Consider the following 23,705-nt stretch of genomic DNA (forward strand, 5'->3'; position numbering starts at 1 on the left):
GTTAACCATGATAATGGTAGAGGAATGTTAACTTGGAAAGCTTTTCCAAGTGAACAAAATAAGTTACTGATGTTTTCTAACTGATTTTCAACGGTGACAGAAATACAGATGCTACAATACACCAGACAACATAAATCCTAATAAAAGAGTAGTAGAACAAATTAATCAACAAAACACTCAGAAGACTGGACATAATTTAACATCATCATGACAATCTCAAACAGCTGACAGCAAGAAAACAAGGGAGTTCATAACGGCTGATGAGGATGAGAAGAAATGCTCTTAAGTTGCCAGCAACAACTTTCAATTTCAGCCAAGTTCATTAAGAATCAGTCCTGAGGTTACAGTATTTGTTTTGATTACACTGCTAAGATAACAAAATCAATGTCTTATCTTAGAAATCTTTCCTAATTCCCCAAGAAGTACTTTTTAAGAGCATATACCTAGATTCCCAAGTTTAAAAAGACACACCAAACCTAAGACAAAGCAAGCAAATATAAGCATTTAGACACACACATCCCTTCTGTGCATTAATAACAACATATTACTATTTTTGAAATTACCAAAATATAAGACTAACGCAAAAACATTGACCAGTGGGTTATCAGTAAGAACGTACATACAACAACCTGCTACTTACTTTCTTGACCACTGAAAGATTTGAATCACTGTCATCTAAAATCTTTATTAGGTAGTCCCTGGTCTTTCTCAGATAATTTTTGCATTCTTCTTGTTCTTCAGGAGAAAGGGCATCATTTTCAATGTCTTCTGCCTTCCTGTGAAAAATCTATACAAATAGTGCTTTTATGAAATCATTAGGTTTTTAAAACAAAAAACTTTGAGCTTGGCCACGCATGGTGGCTCACGCCTGTAATCCCAGCTACTCAGGAGCTGAGACACAAGAATCGCTTGAGCCTGGGAAGCAGAGGTTGCAGTGAGCCAAGATTGTGCCACTGCACTCTAGCCTGACCAACAGAGAAATCCTGTCTTTTAAAAAAATAATAAATAAATAAAACTTTTAGCTCAAGTACCACATCTACTTACCAGTGCAAGATTCCAATAAGAAACAACGCTTTTTATAGATTCAAACGCAGTCATAGCATCTTCTATATTTCCATTTACTGCATCCAATATAGCAAAAGTTATGTGTGCGTCTTCTTCATATTCAACAATTTCTGATGCCTAAACACAAAGAATAGTTTTTAGTCAAATTGTTTATACTCAGAATATAAAACCCAAATGATTTTTCCAAAGATTTTATATGATCTTAAGAGACAAACATCTCATTACTCTTCTCTGTCATATCTTATTTGTGAGAGCTAGTGAATTTAGAAAACAAGATTACCATTAAATAACAAGGCAATTAATTTAAGCAGTTTATAGCTCCATGTCTTTGTTTATAAACTGGAAATTCCCATCTCCAATGAATTCACAAAGGAACTCTGTTACCTGAATGTCTACACTATGAAAATGTTTAAACAGAGGATCAATAGGTTCAGGAATACTGTTCTTCTTTTTTATTATCTTCAACAATGGCAAAACTTTCTTCCAATAATGAACACTTCTCCCTATGTATTCTCGTTGATCATAAAAAGAATTAAGACTGCTGCCCTAAAAAACAAAGTTAAAGGCACACAACTTTAAGGAACACGCATGATTAGATCTAAAGTTAATTTACAAGTTGTAAGAACTGGCTAAAATTTCAAGTCAAAACCAAATGGAACCACAATAGTCATTTGTTCAACTTCCAAATACTGTAATAACTAAACCATCTTAATACCAGTGATCATTCTATACTCAACTTTTTTTTTTTCTTTGAGACAGAGTCTCGCTCTGTAGCCCAGACTGGAGTGCAGTGGCACGATCTCAGCTCACTGCAAGCTCCGCCTCCTGGGTTCACGCCGCCATTCTCTTACCTCAGCCTCACAAGTAGCTGGGACTACAGGCGCCTGCCACCACGCCCGGCTAATTTTTTTTTTTTTTTTTTTTTTTTGTATTTTTAGTAGAGACAGGGTTTCACCGTGTTAGCCAGGAATGATCTCAATCTCCTGACCTTGTGATCTGCCCGCCTTGGCCTCCCAGCGTGCTGGGATTACAGGCGTGAGCTACCGTGCCCGGACTCTACACTCAACTTTTAAACGCTTCTAATGATACCACCCTAATGTAGCAATCCAAACTACTTTTTAACAGTTGCCATTTTTAGATAGCTGAAACCTGCCTCTTCTGTAGTGTCAGTTTGTTCAAAAGGCTGACCATCTACACCTAATGGTGACACAAAACACACCTTAAATATTTAGAAAGATCTATAACGCTCTTACCTACAAAGCCTTGTGCTAATTTTTTTTTAATTTTCAGGCTGAATAATTATCAGAACTTAATTATTAAGGAATAACAGTAACAGCTCAGCTAATACGTAACATTCACTGTGTGCCAGGCACTGCTCCTCTAAGTGCTTATATTTAACTACATTAACTATTTTGTAGCAATAAAAAACACATCTGTCATAATATGACCAAGCTGCTGTTTTCAGAACAAAAAAACTTTCAATAAAAGTTCATGATTTTAAAAAATTAAGGTAATGTTCTTTAAAAATGCTTATACTTTAAAACTCACCGTTTTCTGAAGGCATTTTGCCCAATGTACAAGCAGAGCAGGTTGAAGGCCATGTTTTTCCTGGGCTCTTAGAGTGTTTATTTCATGCTGAACTAGAAGTCTCAATTTTGCTGAGTTTCCAGGTCTAAAAAATAGTTCAATTTACTAAAATTGCTTTCTAAATACACAGTTCAGCACTTACATACATATATGTTAATGGGTCACTGACAAATTAAATTTTCACATGAGGATTAAATCCCTGGTAAAACCTGCGCACTAAGTGAAAGCAATATTTTTGTTTTACTACTTACACTGCTTTTCTGTGAATCAGAGTACAAACCGCATCCCACCACGATTTTTGTCTTTCTGTACAAAGCTGTTTACACACAGGAAGGGGCAGGCATAATGGTTGATAGGAGCTGTGGTGAGAATTACATTTCTCCTTTAATTGTAAGTGGCTGGTATATACTACTCCAAGGAGAAATACCTGTTTTATTTAAGGAAAAGTTAAGTTAGAAAAAAAAATTAAACAAAATTCAGAATATTTAATTTGTTAAAATCTTTGTTTACTTCAAGATCTAAAATACATATTGATTCAGGTGCATTTGTTTCAAGCCTTGAGGTTTCCTGGGGCAGATGATGGAAAAGCCGTTTTAGCCATTTTCGGATTCCAGGTAAAGCAGGCAATGAATTCCACTGTAAGCCAAGCCAAGTAAGGTGCTGAAGACTACCATTATGTGCTCGAATAGCACCTGAAATAAAATTTAAGAAATTGGCTTAAGGGTTTGAAATTTTTCTTTGTGCCATTAGTTTTGTCAACATAAACAATTAATTCACATTATATATATCTTAATTTTATAACTGCTTTTCTGTATCAAAGCTGGAGGGAATTCTATGTTAGGCAAAATTTCATGTTCTTATTAAATGCATTCTCACTTGATTATTTCTAGAAATTTTAATAAAAATAGTAGCGATGAAGAATGTTTAAGTCCATCTTAAAAAATGACACTGACTAGAACTCAATAAACCAAAATCAACTGACAAAAGCCAAATAAAGAACACCTAACCTAATAAGAAACCCCCAAACAGTGGGTTTTCCTTTAAGTCATTAAAGCAATGGAACACCACTATATTAATCCATCGGTACAGTAATCTGTTTTTCTACAAGAAAGTCAATATTGAAAAGGTTATGCGCTTCTGGAAGCATAAAGAGGTATAATCTTTCTGTCATTTTGGCAATTTGCAAGACTTAAAGATGTTCATGTCCTTTGTCTCAATAATTCTGTTTTTAGGTATCTCTATGGAAATAACTTGTAATGAAGACACTTTTTGTTGAAGTTTTTATCAGAGTATGATTATTAACAGTGGAAAAGTTGAAAACAACTTGGATGCCCAATAACAGAAAGTAGCAAGCAAATTATGACTACTTCATAAAAAAAGATTATATTGCCAATAAAAGTGATGTTTATAGTTTTAATACAGAGAATATGGGAGAGAATTCATGAAGGAAGCAAGATAAATCATACATAAACAACCATTTAGATGAAAAATATGGCCAGATGCAGTGGCTCATGCCTGTAATTCCAACACTTTTTGTTTTTGAGACGAAGTCTCACTCTGTCGCTTAGGCTGCAGTGCAGGGGTGTGATCTCAGCTCACTGCAACCCTCACCCCCGAGGTTGAAGCGATTCTCCTGCCTCAGCCTCTCGAGTAGCTGGGACTACAGGCACATGCCACCATGCCTGGATAATTTTGTATTTTTAGTAGAGACGGGGTTTCACCATGTTGGCCAGGATGGTCTCGAACTCCTGACCTCAGGTGATCTGCCCACCTCGGCCTCCCAAAGTGCTGGGATTACAGATATGAGCCACTGTGCCGGGCCTAATCCCAACACTTTGGGGGGCTTAGGCGGGAGGATCACTTGAGCCTAGGAGTTCGAGACTAGCCTGGGCAACAAAGTGAGACCCTGTCTCTACCAATTAAAACAAAAATTATCTGGGCAGAGTGGCATGTGCCTATGGTACCAGCTACTCAGGAGGCTAAGGCAAGAGAATCCCTTGAGCCCAGAAGTTCAAGGTAGCAGTGACCTACGATCATGCCACTACACTCCAGCCCAGGTAACAGAGCGAGACCCTGTCTCAAAAAACAACAAGGCTGGTCATGGTGGCTCACACCTGTAATCCCAGCACTTTGGGAGGCCAAGGCAGGTGGATCACCTGAGGTCAGGAGTTTGAGACCAGCCTGACCAACATGATGAAACCCCGTCTCTACTAAAAATACAAAAAATAAGCCAGGCATGGTGGTGGGCACTTGTAATCCCTCTACTTGGGAGACTGAGGCAGCAGAATCACTTGAACCCGGGAGGCAGAGGTTACAGTGAGCCGAGATCGCACCACTGCACTCCAGCACGGGCGACAAGAGCAAAACTCGGTCTCAAAAACAACAACAAAAAATACATGCCACCCCCACAGCACCACATTCAAACTCCCCCCAGCCCCACCCACACACGAAAGGAATACAGGAAAATATTGTCATTATTTCTGTGTAATAAGATTATGGGCAATTTATAAGAATAAAGACGGAGACCGTTTCCTCTGAAACATATAACTCACCAACATCGTATCTAGCCAAATCTTCAAGCTCTGGTTCTTGTACATCAATGTTTCCAATATCATCACTACCAAGAAAAGATGTATCCTTAGGTGACTGACTAGAAAACAGAGCATCATATAATGCAGACTGCCCGCTTTTGTTGGCAAAATATTCAACAACCTCTTTTAAAAAATCTTGCTTGCCATGACTTAAGTTTAGCAACATGTGCCCTGAAAAAAAAATTTAAGTTATTTCCATCACTTTAAAAATACAGATGGTATTTGCTCACATTGTCTCATTTGTATACCCAAAGGGGAAATAACATGATTATTGCAGACCTAACCCTCCAACCCAAAAAATACAGCTGGACAACAAAACGGGTGTTTATGTAGAAAATGAAAAGAGTACAGGTTTAATATTCTCAGTATCCACATAAGACAGCAGAAGGGGGAAAAAAGACAGGAATGTGTATGAAAAAAGCCAAACATATTTGCATTTTAGATGAAAAGGTCTGGATTTAAGTGGCCATAGGAGAGCAGGGACAAGCTCTTATTCTCTGATCTGATACACTGATTTCTATACCTGGCTGATCAGAATCCTCCTTTAAACAGCTTTTAAGAATTATTTCCGGCTGAGCATGATGGTTCATGCCTGTAATCCCAGCACTCTGGGAGGCCAAGCCGGGTGGATAATGAGGTCAGGAGATCGAGACCATCCTGGTTAACAGTGAAACTCTGTCTCTACTAAAAATACAAAAAAAAAAAAAAAAAAATTAGCCGGCCGTGGTGGCGGGCGCCTGTAGTCCCAGCTACTCGGGAGGCTGAGGCAGGAGAATGGCGTGAACTCAGGAGGCGGAGCTTGCAGTGAGCTGAGATCATGCCACTGCACTCCAGCCTGGGCAACAGAGTGAGACTCTCTCTCAGGAAAAAAAATAAATAAATTATTATTTCCAGGCCTCATTCCCAGAGATTTTTATTCCATAGGTTTACAGTAAGCAATCAAAAAATCATAGTCCTCGGATAAAGTACTGATACATGCTATAACACGGATGAACCTTGAAAACCTTGCTAAATGAAAGAAGCCAGTCACAAAAGACCACATACTGTATGATTCCATTTATGTGAAATGTTCAGAATAGGCAAACCTACAGAGACAGATTAGTGGTTGCCAAGGCTGAGCAGTTTGGGTAAAATGGAGAGTAACTGCTAATAGGTAAGGAATTCCTCATGGAGTGATGAACATCTTCTAAAATTGATTGTGGTGACAATGGTAATACTCTATGAACATACTAAAAGCCACTGAACTGTACACTTTAAATGGGTGAAGCATATGGTATGCGAATTATATTTCAATCGAACTTTTTTAAAAAACCCTCCTTCGAGTTAATTCTGCTGGACAATTAGGTTTGGTTACCACTACACAGTTGTGTCTCAGCACACTTGCAGAGGCACCCTCGGGATGCCCAGATCAAAGACATAAAAAAAATACAGGCAATTCTTATCTAACTGTGACATCATGCAAAGGCACTTATGAGAGCCCTGCAAGGGTAGAAGGAAAAGAGAAAAGGAAAAAAGTAGAAAGTCACTTTAAGGACTGAAAGTCTAACTCCCACAAAAAAAGTGGGCTATGGAATAAAAGAGCAATGTGAGCTTTGGCCAACAGCCTAACTATACACCAAAGCTTATAATAACTTTGATTTAATGTTACATCTTGCTCTTTATAAAATTCATCCAATTTTATATCAAAACTGCTCCTTATAGAAAGCATTGTTTCTTCAGTTCACTGCTTGACTCAATGGCCACCTATCTTAAAGTGTATATCTTAGCAAAATCACAGGTAATATGCAACAGACCTTTAGCATTCATCCCAAGCCAAAAATGGGGGAAAAATCCACAAATTCCAAGAGCCTAATATAAGGTAAGTATATATCTTCTATCTTCCTCACTATGTTCTCAGCTCTTTAAGACAGATCCATATCTTCTTCATCTTTATATCCCCACAGCAGTGTTTTTAGAAGCAGCTGGTGTTAAATGGTTGGCAAATCAATAATTATACTTAGTTCAGGAAGTGACTAAATATTCAGGATAGAGGCTCTAGCGGCCAGATAAAGAAAGAGTTAAGAAATCCTCTCCACCTAGGAACAAACAATATCATATATTCATTTCTTTTAAAGAATGTGCTATTTCTTCACATCTCTTCCATACCTATTGCTCTTAACTGATACGGCAAAAAGAAATTATTTTGACAAATTATCTCCTGGAAAGATGAAGATTTTATCATAAGATATGCCTTAACGAAATTCCTTTTTCTTTTTAAATTAAATTAGTTTAATATTGCTATTACCTGATTGGCTCAGTCGGTCACAGGCCATCATTTCCAGCAGATTTTGTCCAGCTTCTCCTTTTATTAATTTAATCTTTGGTCTTGGAACCTAATACTTTTAGAATCAAAAATCTTAATTTGATGATACCCATACTTTTAATAGTAACACGGTCTTATCTATTACACTGTACTTTTTTGATAATGAACAGTTAACCATTAATTAAACTGAATTGGAAAAGACTGCAAAAACTGGGAACCAAGGAATTTATATAACCTATGAAAGATAGGCCAGGTACAGGCGTGGTGGCTCACACCTGTAATCCCAACACTCTGGGAGGCCAAGGTGGGCTGATCACTTGAGGTCAGGAGTTCGAGACCAGCCTGGCCAACATGGTGAAACCGTCTCTACTAAAAATAATAATAAAAAAAAAACAACAAAGAGCCAGGCGTGGTGGCACACACCTATTAATTCCAGCTACACGGGAGGCTGAGGCACAAGGATAGCTTGAACCTGGGAGGCAGAGGTTGTAGTGAGCCGAGACTGTGCCATCGCACTCCAGCCTGGGTGAAAGAGAGAGACTCCATCTCAAAAAAAAAAAAAAGAGGGGCCAGACATGGTGGCTCACACTGTAATCACAGCACTTTGGGAGGCCAAGCTGGGGGGATCGCTTGAGCCCAGAGTTTGAGACCAGCCTGAACAACACAGTGAGACCCTATCTCTAAAAAAAATTTTTTTTTAATTAGCCAGGCGTGGTGGCACACACCTGTGGTCCCAGCTACTCAGAAGGCTGAGGCAGGAGGATCACTTAAATCCAGGAGGCCAAGGCTGCAGTGAGCCATGATCATGCCACTGTGCTCCAGCTTGGGTGACAGAGTGAGACCCTATCTCCAAAAAAAGAAGAAAAAAAAAGCATACACAGAGCAGTTCTGAGAAATTAGTTTCTACTAAAAGCACATTCATGTTACATTCAGAGAAATGGAAAATTTAATTACATTACTTTTCTACCCTGCATAAATAGGACAACAGCAGATATTGTCCTATTTGAGTAGATATGACACCCTACTTTAAAAAGTACAGGTGAAATGACACTTGGAAATGCCACATTGTAGATAACACATTTTCAGAGTATGGATAATATGGGATAGCACTGGAATAAATGGGACAACCAGGAAATTAAAGAGATCCTAATGCCATCACCTATGAAAAAAAAAAAGCATGATGAATAGAATGGCGAAGGGAAGACGTGACAGCTGCCTTCAAATATTAAAATTATTTTATAAAAGAAATCACCAAAAGAAGAAACAAGACCAACACGTAGAAGGCTTGAAGAATATTTTTATTCTATATAAGGAAGTACCAAGAGCGAAATCACCTAAAGATGCACTGGGCTATCCTGAAAAGTAATGAATGTCCATGACTGAAAATGTCCAGTCATAGGCAATGCCCACTTACTAGAAACATGCCGAAAGTAACCATATGGGTCACCAGAGCATCGGCTATTAATTCTATCACCACTTTCTTAATTGGTGGTGAAAATGTAATTTGATACAACCTCTTTAGGGTTAGATATTTGGCAACAGTTCTAAAAATTATAAATGCACAGATATACTTTGATACTGCAGTTCTTTCAGGAATTCATGGCACAAGTTAATCATTGCTAAATTACTTGAAGTAGCATAAAAAAAAAAGTGAAAGCAAGCTAATGTCCTGGTTTTAGGACCCTGGTTTTAAAAACTCCAAAACTACAGTACATCCATACAATGGAATAATATGCAAGCATCCAAACTAATGAGAATGCCCTTTATATATACTGACATGGAAATATCTCCAAGATACAGTTAATGGAAATAAAGTAAATGCAATGTTCAAATGTTTTCCTCCTTAAGGACAGGGGATGTGTGCGTGTTTACTTGGAGATGCATAAAACATTTCCTGAAGAACACACAAGAAAGCAGTAACATTAGTTTCTTTGGAGTGGAGAAAGTAAATAACTAGGGAACAGAAAGGAGTCTTCATAGCATATTCTTAAGAGCCGCCAGAATTTTAAACCATGTATATATAATTCTTTCTAAACATGCTCATTTTTCAAAATATATTATTTATGAACCTAAAAGCTTCTGATTTTGAATTTTAGAAATATTCATATCGCCTATCCTTTTACTCACAAGTTTTCTAAACATCATGTCAAAGTTTGTCATCTATATGTTGAAAAGAGCACACAAAATAAGAAACAAAATGTTGACATCATTCTTTTTGTTTTCAAACTGACCTCAATTCATAAACCTGGCGTCTTTTACAAAATTATTCAACAGCTGAATTTGTGACCAGTTAATTAGTTGTGAATCCACTCAGTCAAATCATCTCAATTCACTATTTCCCTTTTTTTTTTTGAGATGGAGTCTCGCTCTGTCGCCAGGCTGGAGTGCTGCAGTGGCATGATCTCAGCTCACTGCAACCTCTGCCTCCTGGTTTCAAGCAATTCTCCTGTCTCGGCCTCTCAAGTAGCTGGGACTACAGGAACCCACCACCATGCCTGGCTAATTTTTGTATTTTTAGTAGAGATGGGGTTTGACCATGTTGGTCAGGATGGTCTTGAACTCCTCAGGCCCGCCTCAACCTCCCAAAATGCTAAGATTATAGGTGTGAGCCACCACGCCTGGCTATTTCCTCATCTTAACAAAAAGGTTTCAAGAGACTTTGTTAAATACCTAGCTGCAATGCAGATGTACTTACTAGAACCACAGTATTCCTCTGATTAAGAGTCTGAAAATCTTGCCATAAAAGTTAGCCAATTCTTAAATACCCAAATGCCAGCACATAACCTACATTTTATGCTTATAATCATTCGATCATTAAGCTTTAAAATAAACTGATAAAATAAAATACAAGCATCTAAGATGTTTCTATTATATATTCATTCTACAGAAATATGTGGTAGTTAATAAAGACTGAGGTAGGTATCTCTGTGCTGAAGTGGAACAATGAAGAAATATTTAGAAAAGCAAGGCATCTGGCAATCGGTAAAGCACACCTACATTGAGGCACAATATTTTTTAAAAGTAGAGAAAGAATGTATTGCACATTTGCATATGCAAAAAATATTTCTGAACACCCAAGAAACTCCTAACAATAGTTGTCATCTAGGAAAGGAGACCTGAGTGAATGGATTAAGAGGGAAACTAACATTCTATTATTAAAAGTTCACAGTCAGGTGTGGTGGCTCATACCCATAATCCCAGCACTTTGGGAGGGCAAGGCAGAAGGATCACTTGAAGCCAGGAGTTCAAGACCAACCAGCCTGGGAAACATAGCAAGACCTTGTCTTTACAAAAAATTTAACAATGTAGCCAGGCATGGTGGCAGGCACCTGTAGTCCCAGCTACTGAGCTGAGGCTGAGTCAGGAGAGGATCGCTTGAGCCCAAGAGTTCGAGGATGCAGTGAGCTATGATCATGCCTCTGCACTCCAGCCAGAGCAACAAGAGTGAGACTCTGCCTCCCAAAACTACATATCAAAAAATTTTAGACTGTGCACAGTAGCTCACACCTATAATCCCAGCACCCTGGGAAGCTGGAGCCCAGTTCAACGTTACAGTGCTATGATTACGCAACTGCACTCCAGCCTGGGTGACACAGCAAGACTCTAATAGACACACAGACTGATAAATTTTAAAGTTTCCACTAAAAATAAGAACTATTGGCAGGGCACGGTAATTTTGTAATTTTTTTTTACAAAAAAATTAGCCAGGCGTGGTGGTGGGTGCCTGTAGTCCCAGCTACTCAGGACGCTGAGGCAGGAGAATGGCGTGAACCCAGGAGGCAGAGCTTGCAGTGAGCCGAGGTCGTGCCACTGTGCTCCAGCCTGGGCGACAGAGAGAGACTCCGTCTCAAAAAAAATAAAATAAATAAAAATAAGAACTATCAGCTACTTGAGAATTTCTATAAGAACCTTTTAATGTTCATATTACCTACTGAACCTCACTAAATCCATTAATTTTCACTAATCCATTCCTTACGAACACAGAAGTTTCTACTGAGTAAATATTAGCACTTAACATGTGAACTGTCTATTAACAGTGTTTTTAAAAGATTTACAGGCCGGGCTCAGTGGCTAATGCCTGTAATCCCAGCACTTTGGGAGGCCGAGGCAGGTGGATCACTAGGTCAGGAGATCGAGACCATCCTGGCTAACACGGTGAAACCCCGTCTCTACTAAAAGTACAAAAAAAAATTAGCCAGGCATGGTGGCGGATGCCTGTAGTCCCAGCTACTCGGGAGGCTGAGGCAGGAGAATGGCGTGAACCCGGGAGGCGGAGCTTGCAGTGAGCCCAGACTGCACCACTGCACTCCAGCCTGGGCAACAGAGTGAGACTCTGTCTCAAAAAAAAAAAAGGCCAGGCTCAGTGGCTCACGCCTGTAATCCCAGCACTTTGGGAGACCAAGGCAGGTAGATCACGAGGTCAAGAGATTGCGACCATCCTGGTCAACATGGTGAAACCCCATCTCTAATAAAAATACAAAAAATTAGCTGGGCGTGGTGGCACCCGCCTGTAGTCCCAGCTACTCGGGAGGCTGAAGCAGGAGAATCGCTTGAACCCAGGAGGTGGAGGTTGCAGTGAGCCAAGATCACGCCCACTGCACTCCAGCCTGGTGACACAGAGAGACTTGGTCTCAAAAAAAATAAAAAATAAGAAAAGGTTTTATGTTTTCAAAGATTAATAGATATACTGTTACATATACACAATACAGTCATAAATGTTATATACATGTTTTTCAATTAACATGTTAAATTGCAATCATATTCTTCTATCATAGGTTATAAAGCCACTGCCCTACATCTACTTATTAGGATTTTGTCCAAGTAACACATCTTTTTGAATCAAGCTTTACCCATAATATGAGATTACATCTTTATCATGTTCCCAAAAATGGCAGAGTAAAAAGATCAAACTCTTCAAATTTGTCTACAAAGAAATCATGGCAATGCAGGCTTTTGACAAGAGTGCATTCAACATCCCTGTTTCACCAGCCTCACCAGTATTGTGTATGCTTAGTTATTTTCCACTGTATCAAACTGACTCCTTCATTTTAACTTTAATTCCACAGGTTTGTTCACATATTGTCATTACATACCAGAGCACACCTTCATTTAAAACACATCAAGCCTCAGTGAAATGTTAATTGCTCCTACAAGTGGAAGACTTACCTGAAATGCTATGAGATAGCACAATGCAGCCAGCTCAGAAAGAGCTCGCCATTGAACATTACTATGCTGACCCATCTTCAAAAGCAGAGAACCAGCATGCATGTAGAAATGTCCTTTCATTTCTAAGAAAGTAGCTGACAGTTCATCATTTCCACCCAAAGATTTCACAGACTGAAGAGCACTATCAAAACTGTAATATGAAAATATCAAACAGATAATACACACTTACTGCACTGTGAATAATCATGGTTTACTTAATTCAAAACAAAATAAAAATTTTATTTCAAGCTTCATCTTCCACATTCAACTTCTAATAATTCTTATTCCCCATGTTATAAATTATGAATCATCTAATGCTTATTTTTATCCTGCATACTTCCTATACTTCATGCTTAACCTCTCAAATGATGTCTTATTCCCAGTTATTTCCAGCCCTCCAATCACAGGATAAATATAAGATTAGTGATTATAGGTACACATTTCAAAATAAACCAGGATAAAGTTGGGAGACTATTTTGTAGTTTCTTCCTGATCATATAGTTTCATTATTTAATTAACAGTTGTAATTTCTCAAATTAGACATACCATTTCCAGATTATAAGTAAATAACTGACAGGTATTTGAGTATCAATACAGTAATTGCTCTTTTTACTATATAGATCATTACAGCGTTAAATAAATTGTCTTCCTTTTTTTTTGAGACAGAGTCTGTCACTATCGCCTGTGCTGGAGTGCAATGGCACGATCTCGGCTCACTGCAACCTCCACCTCCCAGGTTCAAGTGATTCTCCTGACTCAGCCTCCTGAATAGCTGGGATTACATGCGCCTGCCACCATGCCCGGCTAAACTTTTTTTGTATTTTTAGTAGAGACAGGGTTTCACTATGTTGGCCAGGCTGGTCTCGAACTCCTGACATCATGATCCGCCCGCCTCAGCTTACCAATGTGCTGGGATTACAGGCATGAGCCACTATGCCTGGCCTATTATTTGTAATCTATATTCTAAATTAGCTCTTCTAAATCCTAATGTTTCTCCAAATCCTCACTTTGGAAGAAAAGTAAAAGCAAAAGGCAAACACTTAAACATGAAACATGATTTTAAAGTAGCTTACAATAAAGCAACCAGAGCAAGTGAGGTCTAAAGATCTCTGGGGTTCTCAAAAACCCCTTCAGGGGATCCATGAAGTTAAAATTACTTTTACAATAATACCAAAAAAAATGTATATTTTACATACTCATTTTCTCATGTATGTAGAGCTGAGTTTTTTTTGTTTTTGGAGACAGAATCTCGCTCTGTCACAACGCTGGCGTGCAGTGGCACAATCTTGGCTTACTGCAACCTCTGACTCCCAGGTTCAAGCGATTCTTCTGCCTCAGCCTCCCAAGTAGCTGGGACTATAGGCGTGTGCCAACATGCCCGGCTAATTTTTTGTCTTTTTGGTAGAGACGGTTTCACCGTTGTTAACTGGGATGGTCTCGTTCTCTCTGACTTCGTGATCCACCTGCCTCGGCCTCCCAAAGTGCTGGGATTACAGGCCTGAGCCACCGCGCCCGGCCGACCTGAGTTTTCTAGAGGCTTCATGACATGTAATAGTTTTACAGACTGAAAGAGGAAGTAAATGAGAATCTAGCTATGTTCTATTAAGCGAGACATTAAAAAGATTTACAAAAATGCAAAAACAATGACACTTTTCTGACTACTTTTTTGCTATTGGAAAATAATTATTTTTCATAAAAAATGCTATTATTGGCCCTGCGCAGTGGCTCACACATGTAATTCCAGCACTTTGGGAGGCCGAGGTGGGTGGATTACCTGAGGTCAGGAATTCAAGACCAGCCCAGCCAACATGGTGAAACCCCATCTCTACTAAAAATACAAAAAATTAGCCAGGCGTGGTGGTGGGCACCTGTAATTCCAGCTACTTGGGAGGCTGAGGCAGGAGAATCGCTTGAACCTGGGAAGCAGAGGCTGCAGTGATCCGAGATCACACTGTTGCACTGTAGCCTGGGAAACAAGAGCAAAACTCCATCTCAAAAAAAAAAAAGCTATTATTATTAACACACAATAGGGCTTATTACATTTTTAATGGATTACATATTTTTTATTTGTTATCATTTCTAATGTAATAAACACTGATAGAAATAACCCACATACGGCCAGGTGCAGTGGCTCAGGCCTGCAATCCCAGCACTTTAGGGAGCCAAGGCAGGCAGATCCCGAGGTCAAGAGATTGAGACCTCCCAGTACTTTGGGAGGCCAAGGTAGGCGGATCACGAGGTCAAGAGATCGAGACCAGCCGGGCGCGGTGGCTCATGCCTGTAATCCCAGCACTTTGGGAGGCCGAGGAAGGCGGATACAAGGTAGGAGATCGAGACCATCCTGGCTAACACAGTGAAACCCCATCTCTACTAAAAATACAAAAAATTAGCCAGGTGTGGTGGCAGGCACCTGTAGGCCCAGCTACTAGGGAGTCTGAGGCGGGAGAATGGTGTGAACCCTGGGGACAGAGCTTGTAGTGAGCCGAGATGGCGCCACTGCACTCCATCCTGGGTGACAGCGTGAGACTCTGTATCAAAAAATAAATAAATAAATAATAAAATAAAAAAAATCAAGACCATCCCGGCCAACATGATGAAACCCCGTCTCTACTAAAAATACAAAAATTAGCCAGGTGTGGGCTGGGCACGGTGGCTCACGCCTGTAATCCCAGCACTTTGGGAGGCCAAGGAGGGCAGATCACGAGGTCAGGAGATCGAGACCACCCTGGCTAACATGGTGAAACCCCCTCTCTACTAAAAATACAAAAAAATTTGCCAAGAGTGGTGGTGGGCACCTGTAGTCCCAGCTACTCAGGAGGCTGAGGCAGAAGAATGGCGTGAACCCGGGAGGCGGAGCTTGCAGTGAGCCAAGATAGCGCCACTGTACTCCAGCCTGGGTGACAGAGCGAGACTCCGTCTCAGAAAAAAAAAAAAAAATTAGCCAGGTGTGGTGGCGGGCACCTGTAGTCCCACCTATTCAGGAGGCTGAGATGAGAATCACTTGAACCCAGGAGGCAGAGGTTGCAGTGAGCCGAGATTGCACCACTGCATGCCAGCCTGGTGAGATCGAGACTCAGTCTCAAAAAAAAAAAAGAGACTGAGACCATCCTGAACCCCGTCTCTACTAAAAATACAAAAATTAGCTGGGCGTGGTGGTGTGCACCTGTGGTCCCAGCTACTTGGGAGGCTGAGGCAGGAGAATCACTTGAACCCGGGAGGCGGAGGTTACAGTGAGCCAACATCGCGCCACTGCACTCCAGCCTGGTGACAGAGCAAGACTCCATCTCAAAAAAAAAAAAAAAAAGAAAGAAAGAAAAAGGAACCCACATACAAAGATCTTTGATGTGCTTAAGAAAAATGTAAAAGGAACTTGTGACCAAAAAATTTGAGTATACAAGGAATACAAAATAAAACATCCTACATGTTTTCTAAAATAATCTTAAAGTTATGTTAGTTCTTTTAGATCCTGCTCTTACCCTACCAATTAGGACACTATGTACTTTTTCAAGAAAATTACCTACTCCCTGCACTCAGTGAAATGAACTTCTTTACTTATACCAGATGGGGAAATAAATTAACTTCCAAACAAATGGACAGCCTAAACTAGCAATCAGTAAACTTTTTCTACAAAAAGGAGGAGAATACTAATCTGGCTTTACAGGCATACAATCTCTGCTGCAACCACTCAACTCCAACCTTGTAGTATGTAAGCAGCCACAGACAATACATAAACAGAGGCATGCTGTATTCCAATAGAACTTTATTAACAAAATTAGGCAGGGGCCATATTGGCCCACAAGTTCTAATAAACCACTGCTCTAAACTAACATCTTTTTTTTTTTTTTTTTTTTTTTTTTGAGACGGAGTCTCGCTCTCACCCAGGCTGGAGTGCAGTGGCGCGATCTCGGCTCACTGCACGCTCTGCCCCCCGGGGGTTCATGCCATTCTCCTACGTCAGCCTCTCGCGTAGCTGGGACTACAGGCGCCCGCCACCTCGCCCGGCTAATTTTTTGTATTTTTAGTAGAGACGGGGTTTCACCGTGTTAGCCAGGATGGTCTCGATCTCCTGACCTCGTGATCCGCCCGCCTCGGCCTCCCAAAGTGCTGGGATTACAGGCGTGAGCCACTGCGCCCGGCCTAAACTAACATCTTTATACAAATCCAAGTAATGTTTTTGTTCAATGGAATTTATTTTCAAAATGGAGACACTGGTTTTCAAAATCAAAATTTAGGAAAAGAGATAAATCACATAGTTGAGTTATTTTGTTTCTTAGCTAAAACAGTATTTTCTGAAATACTAGTGATGCTAAGTGCTTATACTAGTACATGTGAACCTAGCCATCTGATGACAGATGAACTTCAATTTTCACTCAAGATTATACTATTATAAAAAATAAAATATGAAATAGCAGTTAGAACATTCATTTTAAGCTTGACTATGACAAAACTGAGTATTTAACCATAAGGCTAATTTTAATCAAGCTTGAACTGTAAGAGTTCTCTAAAAAGGAAAGTCATATAAAACCAATTAGAACTTCCCTATAAAAGAAGAAAAATAAGATTGCCTCCTAGCGGTTCACTGTATTAACTATAACTCCTAGGTACATCACAGAAATAATGATTCAGTAAAGAAGTTTAGAGCAATGAACTTACTGCAAAAAGAAAAACTGCAATTTATACTAAAACATTCTCCTCAAGTCAACGTACCTTTCCAGTAATTCTCTACTTTCCTGCACATCTCTAGTGGAAAGCGTAAGAAGTGTAAGATTAGCATAGGCCAGCAGTAAGTCTGTATTGGTTGCTCGCCAGTCACTTTTATCAGACTCCAAACACTGTAAAGACTCCAGATATTCCTATTTTGTGGAATGAACAGTAAGTTACAAAACTTAATCAAACGTTAAGAAATTAACCATTTTATGCCTACAAATTCCTTTTCTCACTCCAACCACGTTTGTGAAACTATATTGATTTTTACATCAACCTTATAAATGAAAACACCAAAAATATATACATTTATCATAGTTATCTCCCCAATCTTCCCATTATAAATTTAACTGATCCTGGTAAAAATTTCATTTTATAATTGTTCTACATAAATAAAAGAAATTTAAGCCCTGAGGGGCACTGCTGCTTTAGTACAAAAAGATGTATGCTAATTGCCTATATAGAAATGTAAAGACCCAATAGCTTTAATCTACCTTAAGGGTCTGTACAACACATGAATTCCATTCTAAACTTGAACGCAAAGCTATGTTCTTCTCTGCCTCATGGCAGTGGGCCACAGCATCCTTCAATCTTTTATTTGAGCGATACAACTCCACTAGCCGGATGTTCACATGGACGTCATCAGGTCTTACATAAAGTTCTGACTGAATCAAGTCAAAAAGTTTATTCCATCCATCTTCACCTTCACAATCTAGAAGCTGTTCCTATTTAGAGGGGAAAAAGAAAAATTATTAGAGTAACACTTGTGCAATTTTAAACAAGTCATGCTCCCAAAGAGCACCATTCCACTATGTCTAGTTTGATGATGATGTCACCAAAAACACCATCCTATATACCTTGTTCGTCCCTTCCAAGAGTTGCTTACAACCCAGAAACTAAGCCTCAAGAACTGTATGTGAAGAAAAGCATCTGTGATTACTGCAGTAGCTCATACTCTCTTCAGAGACTACCAGGACTATTGCCACACATCCCTGTCCATGAGTCACCACCAGAAGCCTAGACCTTCCCAGTCAATCCTCAGCAACAAGGTCCTTATCTTCAAACTGCTCTCTATCTCCTTAAATCTGACTCAATCCCGCATCCTCTCTCCTCCCACTGTTCTGTTACCTTCATCATCATCTCAAAGCACTGTCATCACCTCCTGACCTTAAATGAAGAGAGTATCATCTCAGGATAACCTCCACTACCATGATGGCTTTTTCTCTCTGAACTTACATACAAGGAGAGGAAGTAGGGTTTGTGACCACTCACTTCTCATTTGCAATGTTCTTCCATCAGCCTCACAAGAAGCTAGGACCACAGGCATGCACCACCATGCCCGGCTAATTTTTTTTTTAATGTTCTGTAGAGATGGGGTCTTGCCGTGCTGCCCAGGCTGACTACTCAGTTCTTTAATCACCTCATCTCCAGTGATGTTGTCCTCCATTCCAACCTCAACCATCCACTTGCCACTGACACAGGTCTTCAAAATCTGTATTTTGGTCATACCACTGAAACCACCACACCACCCTTCTTATTCTTCCACCTCACTGAGGGCCTACATACCCTTACTTTCAGAAATATACTTCTCCACCACATGACAAGTTCCCTTCAAGACAATGACATCATCAAGTTTTAAACATCTATAAACACAATAAATACACACACTTTCTTCTGTCAGGCAAAAAATGCTATAAGCCCTTATATCCATAATTACTGTTTGCTTACAGATCCCTTCAACTAATTCCCTCTTTTCCTTAGAAGAACCCTCCCAACTGGTTTCTGTGTGCCTAGATTTGGGAAATCATAACCCCAAGCTAACTGATTTCATTTTCATTATCTCAACCATCAAACTGGTGCTGCCTAAAACAAAATACCATTTTAGTACTAACAGATTCACTTTCTCCACTCCCTGACACTTCACACCTCCTACTTCCTCAACTTCCCCATACCTTCCTTTGACCCTCACTTTCAACTTATAACCTAGATTCATCCTTTACTGAGAAACCTGATGCTATCACATATAAATTCCATTTTACCTTACCTACTTAAACTCATCTTTCCCCAACTCTCAAGACCATGCCGCCCATTAGTACTCTGTATTTCATTCCCCTCTCTCCTTTATCAATTTCTCCTCTTCTGGATGAGATGGATGATACCCTGGCCTCTCCCTATTGCAAAAGCCCTAGTCTTTGACTCTACGTTAAAATTTTTTTTAAAAACCACTATGAGTGCTTTTAAAAAGTTCTATCTCATACTTGAGAGAAAAAGCCTTCTCAACAGTAATACTCTCATTCATTAAACAAATGTCAGAAACTGTTTACCTTAGCAAGCCTTAAATTTTAGGTGAAATGGAATTACTTTGCATGACAGTTATAAATCTCATGGATTTCAATTCCAAAAAAAAAAAAATCTGATACAGGAAAAGTGTAACAGTGCCTTCAAGTTATTAAAGAACGCTTCAAAGTATCTAACTTGTTACACTGCAAGAAAAGAATCCCCTACCATTACATATGTTCTTTAACACTACTGACACCAAATTAACTGGATTGCCACGCCCAATATGGGAATTATGTTTAAGGCATAACACCTAAGAGAGTAAAGAAATCTGCACAATTAGACCTCACGTTTTAAACTAATATTTAAAATCCAGCTGCTTATTACTGGAGAGAAAAACTTATCAATATCTTTGTAAGCATTTTCAATGCTTTTTCAGCTTCAAAAATCTGTACATGATTGTTCACAGCAGTTGAACAACAGCCAAAACCTAGAAATAACCAAAACGCCCCTCAAAAGTGAATGGTTAAGGCTGGGCACAGTGGCTCACACCTGTAATCCCAGTACTTTGGGAGGCCGAAGTGGGTGGATCACCCGAGAACCCGGGAGGCAGAAGTTGCAGTGAGCCGAGATAGTACCACTGCACTCCAGCATGGGCGACAGAGCAAGACTCTGTCTCAAAAAAAAAAAAAAAAAAAAAAAAAAAAAGTGAATGGTCAAATTGTGGACCATGAAATACTACTCAGAAGTAAAGGAACCAACTATGGAGATACAAAACTTAGATGGATCACAAATGGTATTATGCTGACTAAACAAGCCAACCTCAAAAGGTCACATGCTTGGCCAGGCGCGGTGGCTCAAGACTGTAATCCTAGCACTTTGGAAGGCTGGGGCGGGCAGATCACATGAGGTCAGGAGTTCGAGACCAGCCAAGCCAACATGGTGAAACCCTCTTTCTACTAAAAATACAAAAATAAGCGGGACATGGTAACATGTGCCTGTAGTCCCAGCTGCCCGGGAGGCTGAGGCAGGAGAATCGCTTGCACCTGGAAGGCGGAGGTGGCGGTGAGCCGAGATCGCGCCAGTGAACTCCAACCTGGGCAACAGAGCGAGACTCCGTCTCAAAAAAAATGAAAAAAGGAAAAAAAAACTCACACACTTCATGATGACATTTACATAACATTTTGAAATCACCAAAGTATAAAAATGGAGAACAGATTAATGGCTGCCCGAGGTCAGGCATAGTGAACAGAAGTAAGTAGCATGACTACAAAAGGGGTAGCATGAGGAAGATCTCTGTGGTAACAGAGTAGTTCTGTATCTTGATGGCAGCGGTGGTATGAATCTACACATGATAAAATGAAAGAAAACTATACACACACATTGTACCAATGTCAAAATTCCTGATTTTGATATTGTGCTTTGGTCCGGTTAAACAGGTTGAGCATCCCTTATCTAAAATGCTTGGGACCAGAAGTATTTCAGATTTTGAATTTTTTCAGACTTTGGAATATTTGCAGGATACTTAGTAGGTAGCGCATCCCAAATCTGAAAATCTGAAATCCAAAATTTTCCAATGAGCATTTCCTTTGAGCATCATGTCAGTGCTCAAAAAATTTCAGATTTTGGAACATTTAGGATTTCGGATTTAAAATGCTCAACCTGTATAAGCACTGGGGAAAAATGAAGTAGCATATAGGATCTTTCTGTACAATCTTTGCAACTGCCTGTGCAAAAAAATCTATAATTATTTCAAAATTAAAATTTTTTAAATTTCTATCAGAAACATATATAATGGGGGTAGGAGGAGGCTAAAGGCAAATATACATTTATAATTTAATATTGTACATACACAGTAAAGTATACATTAATATATAAAACATTACAATATACATTTTAAATGTTGGCCAAACTTATTTGTGTAGATTTTCTCCAGAACAGTTACTTAGTAAACTGTATTTTACTCTATAAAGAATATCAGGACCAGTCAACACACTAGCAAGAACTTTCTGTCATTTTTAGTAATTACATCTTATATACTACAGAAACTACCTTTTATCTTTTGCTTGAAAACCTTACTATCTCAAAATATAATCCCTTCTACTTTCAGACAATAGTTATTAGAAAACTCTTCTTTAAAATATCCCTAAATTGTCATCCTGTAGGTAATTTTCACTTAATGAAGCAAAAATTGTATACCAGACAGAACTTAATGTATATCTTAGCTTTACTTAGTTTACAGCTACTAAACTGTAAAATCTCTAAAATATTAATTATTCCAGAAGGGTAAATGAGATGTCACTTATAAAGTATAACAATGCCTAATAAGACAGCAGATGCTCAGAAAGGTTTTAATAAACTTTTTAAAAGAAAAATTTTAAAGGAAACACAAACACCTGGGCTTAAGGTTTGCTACTGAAAAGTAATTTAAACTCCAAATATTAGAAATGGTTATGTCTTTTTTTTTGAGAAAGAGTCTTGCTGTCGCCCAGGCTGGAGTGCAGTGGCGCGATCTCGGCTCACTGCAGGCTCCGCCCCCTGGGGTTCAGGCCATTCTCCTGCCTCAGCCTCCCAAGTAGCTGGGACTACAGGAGCCCGCCACCTCGCCCGGCTAATTTTTTTTTTTTTTGTATTTTTAGTAGAGACGGGGTTTCACTGTGTTAACCAGGATGGTCTCGATCTCCTGACCTCCTGATCCGCCTGCCTTGGCCTCCCAAAGTGCTGGGATTACAGGCGTGAGCCACCGCGCCCGGCCAGAAATGGTTATGTCTTAAGTTTTCTCCCTTTATGTTTTGTTTGTTTACCTTTAGTTTATAAATTGCAGGACTTCCTGGGAAAAGTTTAGCTGCTCTCTCAACCCAGTATTTTGCTCTTCCATCAGTGACATCATTTTTACAAAGCAACTCTGCAATCTTCAACACAAGATCTTTTTGTGTTGGGTTTAATTCCACTGAACGCTAATATCAGAAAAGAAATTAAAGATTAGTAAATAAATTGTATGTATGTATGTAGGAGTATATATACTTATATACAAAGGTTAAAAAATTCTCACTCCAACCCTTAAATTCTACTTCTAGAGAAAACACGTTACTTCAAAGGTGTTAAAATAAAAGTGTCTTGGAATTTTCTGGAAATTAATCAAATAAAAATTATATTTGTGTCATTTGAATGCAAAAAACACAAAAGAACACCATTCCTGACAGTGTTAGATTTACAATTTATAGGTGTTAAACAATTCTAAATCTGTTCCAAGCTGTGTCACGTAATTGGACTATGATACCAATGCCTGTTTTGTGATATTCATAAAATATATTTGACTTACTTATATAAATTTCTCTGGGCATCACGTGTTTGGCTTTGCAAAGGCTATATTTGAATCCTATTACTTACCCTGTAACATTCAACGGCTTTGTCTGTGTTTTCTTCCAATTCATAAAGAAGACCCAGAAATCTGTGAGCTTTGGGATCCCTCTCTTGCACGTTAATGTAAGTACATATGTATCTGTTTTTTAAAAGTAATACAAAAGTAAATTAAACTTAGAACTGTACTTTTAAATGCTAACCGAAGAATACATCTTAAACCAAAACGACCACTAAACTCGTTTATATTGTTACTCAAGACTACCACTATTTATGCAGGTAACTCAAAAGTATTCATAGAAAGAAATGGGTAATACTTAAAAACACGTACATAGAGTTGACCACATACTCATTTTACCATTAAATGTCACATTTACCAAATTTTTCTCCAGTGTTACCCACACATAAGAAATGAACATATAAATTGCTTTTTCTTCCTGATCACATTTTAGTAAAGCACTAACAGTTTTGCAAATAAATTAGAAGTGATTATAGTAAACATTTTTAAAGTTACCATAATGCGAAATACTAAAGAGCAACAATTTCCCAAACAACAAAGGGAAATATATTTACCCTTTAAGCAAGAAAGTAATTTCTAACAGTATTATATCCAG

The 23,705-nt window shown here is 39.0% G+C and overlaps 1 protein-coding gene across 1 annotated transcript in view; it reads right to left on the reverse strand.

The window, feature by feature from the left end:
- The window catches only part of LOC100593752 (E3 SUMO-protein ligase RanBP2), an 83,163-nt gene that overhangs the window by 31,453 nt on the left and 28,005 nt on the right, over window positions 1-23,705 (reverse strand). Inside the window, 13 exon segments of the mRNA XM_030827923.1 lie at window positions 641-787; window positions 1,045-1,182; window positions 1,450-1,611; window positions 2,614-2,737; window positions 2,904-3,079; window positions 3,163-3,344; window positions 5,205-5,414; window positions 7,528-7,615; window positions 12,712-12,901; window positions 17,458-17,603; window positions 17,949-18,179; window positions 22,536-22,688; window positions 23,122-23,233. Coding sequence (XP_030683783.1) covers window positions 641-787; window positions 1,045-1,182; window positions 1,450-1,611; window positions 2,614-2,737; window positions 2,904-3,079; window positions 3,163-3,344; window positions 5,205-5,414; window positions 7,528-7,615; window positions 12,712-12,901; window positions 17,458-17,603; window positions 17,949-18,179; window positions 22,536-22,688; window positions 23,122-23,233 — 2,059 coding nt within the window.

This window comes from Nomascus leucogenys, chromosome 14, assembly GCF_006542625.1.
Source record: "Nomascus leucogenys isolate Asia chromosome 14, Asia_NLE_v1, whole genome shotgun sequence".
NCBI classification, from domain to species: Eukaryota; Metazoa; Chordata; class Mammalia; order Primates; family Hylobatidae; genus Nomascus; species Nomascus leucogenys.